Source organism: Gambusia affinis, linkage group LG11 (genome assembly GCF_019740435.1).
Source record: "Gambusia affinis linkage group LG11, SWU_Gaff_1.0, whole genome shotgun sequence".
Taxonomy (NCBI): Eukaryota; Metazoa; Chordata; class Actinopteri; order Cyprinodontiformes; family Poeciliidae; genus Gambusia; species Gambusia affinis.
The window spans coordinates 16,742,082-16,754,387 of record NC_057878.1 but is presented as its reverse complement, the minus strand read 5'-3'; the positions used below and the strand labels follow the sequence as shown (position 1 = coordinate 16,754,387).

At 36.7% G+C, this 12,306-nt stretch overlaps 1 protein-coding gene across 2 annotated transcripts in view; it reads right to left on the bottom strand.

Moving 5' to 3' along the window:
* The window catches only part of grb14 (growth factor receptor-bound protein 14), a 30,671-nt gene extending 18,447 nt beyond the window's left edge, over nucleotides 1-12,224 (bottom strand). The window contains exons 1-3 of one of the 2 annotated variants that reach the window (XM_044131559.1): nucleotides 12,115-12,224; nucleotides 8,839-9,053; nucleotides 6,798-6,927 (exon numbers count right to left, since the gene is read on the bottom strand). In XM_044131559.1, coding sequence (XP_043987494.1) covers nucleotides 6,798-6,927; nucleotides 8,839-9,017 — 309 coding nt within the window. In that variant the 5' untranslated portion in view covers nucleotides 9,018-9,053; nucleotides 12,115-12,224. Of the gene's footprint in view, nucleotides 1-6,797; nucleotides 6,928-8,838; nucleotides 10,417-12,114 lie in introns of those variants that run through there. The other variant, XM_044131560.1, reaches the window with a different exon arrangement.
* Nucleotides 12,225-12,306: the final 82 nt, after the last annotated feature.

Sequence of the window (12,306 nt, the reverse complement as noted above, 5' to 3'; positions counted from 1 at the left end):
GCTGTTTTTGAAAGATATTGTAAAGTTAGGAGGGAGAAATTGCAAAGTTTGTGTTTTTACTGAACGTTTATTGTAGGGGACATTGTGTCTGATTATTAATAACTAAAGAGAAGATTCTTGGTGTTGTTCCACTAAAGCTGTTCCAGTGTTTAACCAGAGCTGGCATTCAGATCATACCCCCCAAAATTAGACCAGAGCTCGACTTTTGAACTTGGCAGAAAAATAAGAGGAACAAAGATTATGGAAAAATCTAAGGAAGCTACCTTTAAATTCTTCATATCAGTTGTGCATTTTAAGAGTTTATGGGGGGTTTGGCTTCACCTTTTTTAAATCCAGTAACCACACAGTATAACATATGATGTGAGGCTTTGCACCCTCAAAGTCAGATTTAAATCTTTTGAGTGATAGCAGATCATCTAGTCAGACTCCCCTCACTTTCCTCCTTTGGTTGAGAGATAGACCCAAACTTAAAATGTGCTTTGGAGCTAGAACAGTTTCTCAACGCAGTGAAGATACCTAAAAGTCTGCTTCTCACCAGACTCTTATCAAGCATATGAGTCAACACTTCTAAACACAGTTTTCAGGAGGAAAAGCTCAGCCAAATAACCAGAAAACATAAACAAAGAAAGAGAAAATAGCAGGCTGTACTACCCTGACACCCAAACTGAAACAAGATGCATTACTATGTAAAAGAAAATCTACCTCTTTGAAAGTAAAAGGCATAGATTAAGGTTTTTGCACTGTATTTTTCTTATTCTTATGGTGGGTAATAGAGATATGGCATAGTTATAGTATCATGGCAATTTTCCATTTGACAAGTTTGTTCCAGTTGTGAAAATAAATGAATAAATTTTTTTGCGTTTTTGATGATACTGCTACAAAACACAACATACAAAGGAAATAACTTAGATAAAAAATGACATGAAAACTAAAAAAAAATAATAATTTGCATATCAAAGCTCGAGGACCAGCAGCCAAATTTCTGATTATTTATTGTCACCAATATAACTGTCAACATTCCCGTTCCTGAGCACCTTTGCTGCGTGCTGTCATTTTGCTAACAAGATACAAGTATTACACAATACTGTCATAACTATGTAATACATATTCTCACTTTTAAGGTTATATGATCAATCATGATGCATTGTTTTCTCATAACATTGTTTCACCAGTATCAAAACGCTCAACACAAACTACACATATCATTATTTACCATAAGTTTCATCAACTTACTATTATTGGTAGAGATGAGAACTGATTGTGAGTGAAAAGTGAGTAGGAAAGCCACTCACTTAATGTGAGTCAAAACTCAGACTCACATTAAAGCTGAACTACGTAGCTTTTCTAAAAATATATTCACAAAGTTTAAAAGAAAAAAGATGGAATATTTTTGTTAATCATAACTGATATCATTATTGTAATAATTTGCAATTCATGCACAATTATATGTTTTCCTCATGTGACTTTTAATAAGAGCTCTGAAGTCAGACAAGGCCCAAATATTGGACCAAATTCCCTCTCCATGTGCTCCCTGCTCTTACCATTACAGTTCTAAATCTAGGTTAAACATTGCTTTTGTTAAGAAAGTTTTGCTGTATTTTATACTACAGTATTTTATCTAATGTTGATTTCAACTGATTGCTTTTCTCTATTAATTTCATGTGTCATACATGAAATTACATTCCAAACCTTGTATTTGGTTGATTTTTATTTGGGTTGAGATAATTATAACTGAAACTACAACCCACAAAGACGCTCTGGGAGGACCAGTTGGCAATTTTCCACTGCAGAAAGGATCAGATGGTGGGTGAGAGGACGAGCGCAGCACATTTGGAACAATGATGTCATGGGTTTCTTGAGAGCTCCTGAAAGGAGGTCACAACCCTGCACCACAAGACTTGTGACATAAAAACAGCTGTTCGCACAAACACAGTCCCTTTGTCTCTCCAAAGAATGCTGTTGAGAAGAATAAGTGAGAGGCTGCCAAGCCCATGATTGTCAGGCCTCATCAGCAAAATACATAAGGAACAACTTGAAGACGCCGTTATGAAGAAACAGGCCATTGTTTCAGAAAAAAAGGTCAATTGGATGGTTTTATTCAACCTCACTGACAATTTGAGCTTTACTTTGTATTAATTGGAGCCTTTGATTTGTCAAATAACAAATATTACAATAATTTACTTAAAAGAAACAAATGGTAATTTGATTACACACTAATGTTAATCATATACAGTCGAGATCATAAGTCTACAAACACTCATAAATGTCATAATTGGCATGTTAGTCTTGAACTTTTGCTTAGTCAGATTTATACATATAGGCCCACTTTTGAACTTCTAAATTGTTTAACCTCAAAATTATATATATATATAAAAAGCTAAGATTGAGCTTGAACTACATATGTTTGGAAAGTTTTATCGTTTTGAACTTTATTGGATAAGAAAATATTCTTAATGGTACCAAACATGGGCACCCAAATTTCATTTTTAAAAATAGTTGCTATTGTTTATCCTTTAGTCATTCCACCCAGGGAGGAATGGTTTAAATAAATTGCTTTAAGACCAAAATTAAAGGGAGCGTATTATGTGAAATTGAGTTTGAGCTGCATGTTATTTTATATTGGTATTCTCTCATGAAATGTTTCCTGAAATGTTGATTCTTTCATGCACATTTGAGAACTCCTTGAGTTTTTAATGGCACCCATTTGGGGTTGCCTAAAAGATCGCTCTCAGAAGGTGCCACGTATTTCCACAAAACTCCTTCTTGGGGCTGCAGTCCAGGCTCCCCCTCCCCACAGAGCTCCCTTCCCACATGTGTGGGCTACCCTCTCAACTCCCTCAGACTAGCAGCAGTGGTAACTACCAAACTCCTGGAGGAACTGTGCATCTGCTGAGCTTACTGCACAAATTACTTCTGAGTGCAACACTAATAAGAAACAGCATAATGGAAATGCGTTGCTGAGGTAAGAGTGTCAGATATAGTATGAATTTCTTAAAGAGACAGAGGCCCAATTTCAAGGTATCAAAGTGTGAGGTTAATTATTTTTTTAAGTTATGTTCAATATATACAGCATTTTCATAACAACTGAAGGTAATAGTTACACGATTGTGCTATAAGATGGTACTATGTGCCTGGAAAATACTTAATACTGCATCTCTACTATACCGTGAACAGGGACAGTGCAAGTAGTATAACCTTTTGACCTGAACTGTACATGTTATAGCTCAAGTATAGAGTAAACTTCTGATTGCGTTCTCCTTCTATGCTTAACATGAGCACCAAACTCTAATATCACGTATAGCTGCTGTTAATTGCAGAACTTTGGAATTTCAGGCTTTCCAATGAGTCATTGCTTTTAACTGCCCCCTGCTGCTACAAATCCACACACGAATCCACACAGCACATACACACCACAAAAGTATATTTTCAAACTTATAGTATTGGGACCCACATCCAGGAAATATCTTGTGGTTTGCAAACCAAACTAATTCAGCCACACTGGAAAATATATAGGAAAGAAAACTTGAGTCTGAAACCCATGCACTTCTGAAACAGACTCATAATTGTTAGCTTTCCAAAATCCTGAATGTCTTCCAAATATTTGTTTCAAGTTTTGGATTTCCTGTACAATATCTGTCCAAGTTGTTGCAGAGTAATTCACTGCCAAAACAATGAGGTCATGAGCATGTGAGCATGAGATGTAATACCTCCAATGTGTGAATAACAGCGGTCAGTATCTTAAGAACTGTACTTTTATAATCTTTGAGGCTGGCTTTTAATGAAGCTGCAAATGTTTCCAGCTGAGGCTCTCTTATTTGCAGTGTGTCACAGAAGACTCTTCTATAATCACACTGAACATAGTCCTTGGAATAGTAAGGAATAGAGATAATGTTGTTAATATGTGTATTTTAGGTCAAACAATGACACTATGCATTTTGTTTGAATGAAAATGTAAAAAAAAGTAACAAGGTGTCTAAAGGAAGACGTCAGGTGATGTCTCAAGCCGGCTGGAAAAAATGGACAGACCAAGTCTTTGCACATAATTATGGCCAAACATAAAAAAGGTTTTCTGAGCTAAAACCAGACAAGGGATGGCTGACCAAAAATAGCCATAAAAGATATATCCATGAATGTATCATATCAATAAGATATCACTCTAAGCAAATTATGACCATAATAAAGGCACAACCAGGATGAATTTTGCAGAAATTCTAACAGAGAAGTGAAATAAATAATCAGAAGACTTACCCAAGAGCCAAGAATTACAGTAGTCTCAGAGAACATTAGATAAGCCTGAACCTTACCTGAACAGGTTTTCCATGAAAATTATAAGGAATGCTCTCAACATACTCAGGGGCGAATCTACTGGGGCGGCATGGAGTGGAACTGAGAGCCTTGTCACCCCTGTTGCTACCCCAGCTGGCGACAATGAATTCAATAAATAGTTATGGCAAATCGAACGTAAAGCGGATGAAACTCGTTTTTCTGATAACATTGAATGCAACACAATGTAACCTGACACCTACTGCTAAGTAGCGGCATGTGCTAGAGAAGGACAGAGCGCGAGGCAGCAGCATTTATATATATAGATGGATATATATTACTGGACTGGACATTACATGACTTATCGTGCGCCACACACGCGCCATTGCTGTCCATTAAGTCAGAAATATCGTTGGTCAGGAAAATACCACAATCACCGATAGAATCTGAAAAAAGGTGTAGCCGGGTGGTAAAGTTTGGTTGAATGAGTGTATTGTTTTAAAGTGTTGGTTTTCTTTTATATTACAGTAACAATGCTATTGAATTTCTTTGGTTCAATTATGTAATTTTATTTGTTCTTTATAGCCTATGTAAATATGAGCCGGTAGTTGGTCTCGGGTGCTGCACATTTTGACCACCAGAGAGCAGTATTTCAAGGTGATTGCTGTTTCCCAAGACAGGGCAGGAAATGCATCTTGTTGTCTTCCTGTGTTGCTATGCTACGTGTTGAACGTGGATGTGAATTGTACGTGTTTTATCTGCGGGAGATAGATTTGGCAGAAAATCGGTAAATATAGCCTATACATCACTTGTTGAAATACAACAACACATTCTCATTTATGCCATAAGCAGTCAGTATTTTAATGAGATGGTGTGTTTGTGAAACGGATGGTTCAGGGAACCTGTGTGTGCGGTATAGGGCGGCCATTTCCTGCACGTGACAATAAGATGTCTGATCATCGATGTGCTCCAGTGTTAAGAGTGAACTGAGATGTCGCTGTGGAATGTAAGTGTTGATAAAATAAGTCATATCACAATTACATGTGCTCTAAATCAGTGTGGTGTAATGCAGCTCTCTGTATTTTGTTTATGCAGCCAGAAGCCACTGCCATATTTCTTTGCTCGCCTTTTATACATTGTATTTTCTTTTTTGTGCATTTTCTCTGTTATTTTAGAGATTGCCACATTTCAGCAGTAGTTACCTAATGTTTGGTACACATATGTTCTGATTTCTGTACAAAAGTAAGAAAACAAGACAGCTTTGTTTAATCTGTGTCAACTGGAAATAAAATATACTGCACATTAAGAACCCCAGTTATTGTGTACTGTGAGGCTAAGTAATTCGTGGCCTACAAAGGGATGCAATGTTTAGCGGTTAATTCAATGATGATAGCCTATGATATGCCATAGATAACAAGGTTGAAGGGTTTCACATTTAACATGTGAGAATGTTTTAACTTAGAGAAAACATTGAAAAAGTGAGCAGTGAGTTAGTTATGCTAGCCCAACTGCTGTTAGCCTGCTATTGACCTTGATAACCTTAAGGTGCTGTTCAGTTCAGTTCAGTGTGTTTTGGTTCCTTTAGCTCTAAAAGAGGACAACTTGCACACCAAGTCATCAGTAGAGCAGGTGTTTAAATCAGCTAATCAACCACCGCTGTGTTCAGGTGAAAATATATTAATAATGACAATATAGACATCAAGCCTGACAACATAATCTAACAGACTGAATGTTCTGTTTTGGTGTTTTTGCGTACTTTTTTATGTGGGAAATATTTGTTTTTGGTATTGGCACCCCATAGATATTTTTTCTACATCCGCCCCTGTGCATACTCACTGCACAATACTCCACTAGTGAAGACAAAGCACATTGATACTCATTTTTAAAGTTGCACAAGACATTTTGTGTAAAAGAATGCATCCCTAAATAAATTTGCATCCAAAAAAGGCTTCCTTCTTAATATTGAATAAATGTCCTAATATTTAGTCTTCATCATACATAAATAAATATATTGACTTAACTGCAACAAAAGCTTGTCAAATTTCAGCATACAAACCAGACTTGAGAGTAAGAGAATCCCACTCTTAGTGCTAAAACAAACAGTATGTTTGTGGACTCTTGGCCAGATTTTCACAGAGTGAACCATAAGGTTTTAAGTTTAAAAAATGACATCTACAGTTAGCATAACACCTTATTTTGTTCACTCATTTTCATATTGTATGGTGGGCCCTGAATGTAAAAAAAAAAACAAAAAAAAAACTCCCTTTCCCAAAGTAAACAGTCTATGCAGATTGTCTGCCCATCCTGACAGCATTTGTCTCTTCAGCACCCTTAATTTCCATACTTGTAAAACCTGTTCAACCATCCACGTGTCATGAATTCAAACAAAAATCAATAGTCAAACAAAGTCTAGTCATGCATCATGCAGCTTTCCTGAATGTCCTCCAATGGGAATAGTTAGAAAACAGCAGCTGTGCTGTTTTTACCAACACAAGTGTTGTCAAATGCTTTTCTTTAGTAAATGGAAGACTCACCTGAGTTGCATTAGATTTTGTCCAAGGCAATAAACATTCAGAGATGGATCCGGAAACAGTTGCAGGTAGAAGTTCAGGAAAGAGGTTTGGAACCGGGGAAGACGGAGAGTCCTCCCCCTCTCTAACATTCCTAAAGAATCATCAACACAGACACAAGTAATATAAGTGAAAATGATTATAACTGAAACAAATTCAGACAGGTCAGTTCTAAAAGGCAAACCGATTTTAGAGCCATAACACCTATAAATGTTTAAGAATAAAGCATATAAACAGTATAAATCCTCACTGAACTTTTTATAGTTTTTCAAAGTTCATATATGCATTTAAAACATGCTTTTAGTGTGATTTTTACACAAAGAAATTGTACACTAAAAATCAGTGTATCTACCACGATTACTGTTGTACAACAGACATGAGTCGTTTTCTTGATAAAATGAAGTAGGTGGTTATTGATGCGTCAAATGATAGAGAGAGCACCCACACTTACTCAAAGGAGCTGTGTGCAAAAAGAAGCCTAGATTCAAATGAAAAAAAAAAAAAAACAGGTAAGCTGTTCACAGGTAAGTGAACAGCAAGTGAAGAAACTGATTTAAGTTGATAAAACGTTTGAGCACAAAACATCTTACTATAGAAGAAATGAAAAATAATACATGCCTATAAATATTTTATGTTTGGATCATTCTGTCAGCTTTCACAAGTCTTACCTAACCAGTTTCTGGAGAGCCTTGTCCTTGGGTAGTTTCACAAATACAGTTTTTTTCCACAAAATGGTAAAAATGGTATGGCAGTGAAGTTTGACATCTTGTTCCAGACTTGACATCATCACTCTCTGGCAACTTTCATCTGTTCTTTCAACATCTTTATTCTTCTTGGTTTTTTTTGTTGTTTTTTTTGCTCTTTAACCCTCCTGTTATGTACGTTTCTGAGGTGCAGCAATAATGTTCCTTGGTCAATTTGACCCGTGGAGTGTGTAATCATGCAATAGTGTTTTGGAGTTTCCTAGTGAAGTTAAGACAATAGTGAGAAAGTGGGCTTGTGTGTGTGGGGGTGTGTGGGGTGAAATATGGTTCATAGCTGGAAACATATAGAATTGGACATTTTTTTTCAACTCGACTGCCAGGTCAAATTGACCCGAACAGTATCTATGTAAAATGTAGACAGGGGAGGGGGTGTAAATGTGTAAAATTAATACATTTAAATTTTCAATTTAGTGCACCTATTAAGACAAATACAAAAATGTCATGCAAAAAAATAATACTTCCAACTATTTAAAAAAAAAGAAAGAAAAACTTAACTTTAAAAAGGGTCAATTTGACCCGCAACAAACAGGAGGGTTAAATCTATTTTTTGATGCCAAAACACAGAATGAATACAATTATTACAGGCTACAACCACAATTGAAAGGGAAATTATTTGAAAAACAGCGTCTATACCCTTGAAGAAGTTTGTGGATCGTTACTAAACTTTATGCCTACATGTCAGCGCATGCAGGGCCCTTGTACTGATTCTGCTGCTGCTCTTGCAGACAATAGGTATGGAGGAGTTGATAAACAGGCTTCTCTTTGCATTAACCCCTCCTGCACTTAACTACCTGTTGACTCACTTACCACATTCACCGACAAGCTTTAGATAAGAGCAGAGAGAAACAGCCCCTGATTCCTCCACTGTATTACATTTACAGTGCCTTAACATTTGGAAGAGGTAAGCAATTTATGTTGTAAAGACAGTATTGTAAATAAAGTTTAAAAAAAAAAATTCTCAATAGAATTCATTATTGTGTTTGGAAACAAGTTTGTTAGTGACTTGAATGAATGGTTAACCTTAACTTAAAAATCCAATCAACTGGTCTTTAGTGTATTGCTAAGCAACACTGCAGCTCTTTTACTGGCTCGTACATATGCAAACACTGTTATTTAAATTCAGGGCTGGAAGCATTGTAAAATGTGTTGCACAAAGTTCTTCTTTTAGGTAGATGAATTTTTCACAATGCATCTTGTAAGAAGACCTTCACACAGTTTATGTAAGCAAGAGTGAGCTATACCTGTTCCCCTTGCAAAACTTGGTCCTAGTCCTCTGAGCATTTGAAGTGAGTGAAGGATCTTCCAGTGGGATGATTGCTGAGCTGGGGAAGACACTCTCATTACCCTTGCCACTCTGAAAAATCTCTGCTTTCTGTCCGAGTCCTCCAGAAGTGTGTATTTTGTCCAGTGTCTTATTCATAGCACTTGTGTGAGTTGGCTAAATCCAAGGCATCATCTGAAGGAAACAAGAGAGACGAACTGTTGGACGGGAGACTATGCCCAGTTTCAGCAGGCTGCCTGGCGGGGCTCTTCTGCTTACAGCTCAGCAGCACACATGCACACACGCACACACAAACACACAAGTTTCTCTGGCTCATCTGCTGCCCACAGGGCTGGCCCTGTGGGCAAAACGATCCCTCCTACCCAAACATGATCCACCACAATAAAGATATTTTTGACACAATCATCGTCAAAACAGCTTTATTTGTATTAAGTTGATTAATAATCAAAGAGTTTTTTTGTTTTTTTTAAATTGCTGATTATTTTACATTGAGATAAATTTAGCAAACTAAATGTCAAGACATGTGCACACAAAGACCTTTTAAACAATTGGGTTGGTAATGAGTCCAGGAAGGCTATAAAACTAACTGTTCTTTTCTTATGGACTTTGGACAGGGTATACACTTTAGAATTACTCCGCTGTAGAAGGCCTGCGGTTGTAAAGAGTAGCTCGTCCAGCAGATTGGTTGCACTGTGGGCTGTGTCACTCAGTGACAGGCTCCACGTGGGGGATGGTTAGGACGATAACATCGTCCTGAAAGGTAATGTGTAACAGACCCTGACAAAGGGAGATTCAGACCAAGAGGCAGCAAAGAGTTAAAGCAATAATTTTTTTTTTTTTCCATTAAACAACGCATAACCTACAACATAGCTTTAATAAACATAGCAAGCTGAAAGCTATGAAGCAAAACAAAGCATTAAAGGGAACAAACAACTGTCTCTAAAAAGAAAGAAAACATTTTATTGGAATTATCTGTGCAACAAAGGCTGCCTTTGAATACTTTACATGTGGCCCAGAGGTCTCCCACATGTGGCTGTTTAGACCGTCAGCTATGGCTCTTGGCTTGCTTTGGCCTCAATGATAAAATAACTGATTAATGTCTTAAAATGTAAGTCTAATCGCAAAAATAGTAGTTTCAGCTGTTTCCTTTCAATATACTGACCATAAACAAGCAATGTCATTTTAAACAATCAGGTTGCATTTATGGCTCTAATTTTTTGTAGTTGTTGAGTTGGACCAAAGACAATATGGCTATTCAGTTTATAAAACCTAGCAATAACATGATTCTGGCTATTTTTTAAAGATTTTGTTTCTTCTTTTTTTTTTATTTCTAATTGGTTTTAGAAGGATCCCAAAGATGCTCAAACAGCCAGAAGTCATGTTCAATAGGTCACCTGCAGATATTTTATTAGAAGATTGCATTGACAGTTGTTCACAATGCCTTGATTAGCTTATGTAGTTATCAGTCCTGCTATCATTGTTAATCATATGCTGAATAAAGTCACACAGTTTAATATGCAATGCTACCATATCCCAAGGAAAAGTATAGCAACCTGTAAATTTGAAGAAGATTAAAAATATCAATCTATTTTCAAATGTATATTGTCATTATGGCATTTAACTAGAAGTGATTTTGTTTATCTCACTGAACGCAAGAAAGGTTTAGTGTGATTTAAATACTGGCATTTTCTCCATCAGCATTTAAAATTTTGCTTAATCACTAATACACGTTTATGTTATAGACACTGTAATAGAATAGGCATCATGGATAAAGATTCAGATTTTAAAAAGTCCTTTTCCCCAGAGATGGGTAGGATGCAAATAAAAAACCCCAAAAAGAAACAATAACACCTGATAAAAGTTGAAAACTGGAGACCATGTAACAGCCTCACAGTCTGATAATGACAGTATTGAATTTGCTTCCGAAAATTAAATTGCATCGTTAGAGATTTTGTTTGCAGTTGAAATAAGGCCACACAAAAATTACATCCAACTTTATGTCTGCACCAGTAGGGCTCTATAAACTTCATTGTGTTTTGCAAAAAAATAAATAAATAAATTTGGTTGCATTGTCAATATACTGCGGTGGACTGGCGACCTGTTTAGGGTGTACCCTGCCTCTAGCCCAGAATGTTAGCTGGAGATTGGCACCTGCAGCCGTCCTGACTACACTAGAGGCCAACGGTGTTGGAAAATGGATGGATAGATTGTCAATATACGGGTCTGACTGAAACAACTGTCATGCGTCATACGCAATGTTTAAAGTTTTGTTTGACATTTTGAAGTTTCTCAAATTGATTCAATGATTCAATGTATTGTTTGACAACAGAAAAACAAACTGAATTTGTTTTTAAAATAATTGTGGGTTACAGAAAAATGGCACATTCAGTCTATTTTCGTTATGAACATTATGGACAGTCTTTCTTTTTTTTTTTTTTGCAAAAATAACGTTTAAAGTGGTCCAATCTAGGTTATTTAATCTCAGACAGTTGGCCAAGGTAAAGCCATATCTTCCAGCTAATCTGTCTTCTGCAAGTTGAACTACTGCAACTCCTTGTATTTTAGCCTGGACAAATCCTCCATTCATCATCTCTAGTTAGTCCAAATTGCTGCTGCCCGTCTGCTGACTGATACAAAGCTAAATATGCTGAGAGTTGACTTCTTTTCGCTGGCTCGCTGTCTAAGAATGCAATTTATAATTTTACCTTCTGTTTTTAAATCATTGCATGGTCTTGCTCCATCCGACTTGTCTGAGCTGCTCTCTATTCATGCCCCAATTAAAACCACAAGGTCTAGTGCACCAGTATTGCTTTCTAGTCCTCAGTCTTAACATCTGGTGGAGACGAAGGTTCCAGACTATGGAATAACCTGGCCTTTAATATTAAGTCAGCACAAACTCTAGAGCACATTCAATTCCCTTTAAACCTGCTTTTAGCATACATTGACCCAAATGGTTTGCTTTTAATCATACTACCTGTCTTATTTTAACAGTCTTAAGAAGTTTTCTCTGTCTTATGTTTGTTTTTAGATTATTTTATGCCTGGTAATGTTTTGGTTGTTCTTCCTTGTAACGCACATAGTGCAGCAGGAAACATGCTATAGCTATAAATAAATTTGACCTTGACAGCTAAAGCTATATTAACATTTCTTTAAAGTCACCAGCAAAGCTTTTCACCAAGAATAAGCTCTCCCTTTACTTTAAAAAACCTAGGCAAAAATGGTTTCAATCATTTACCTTCATGCATCTTTAAGTGAGGTTTCAGTTCAAGTCTCATGCTTCTTATTGCTGTTACAGTGAGTACAGACAGACTGAGTTCACCCTACAGCAACACGCTCTTGGCTCACACACACAAGGATCCAGTTTTACCTGTTGTGAACGACCGCTTTTATTCTGAAGGATCTAATTTCAGCAGCTTGTGCAGGGAAA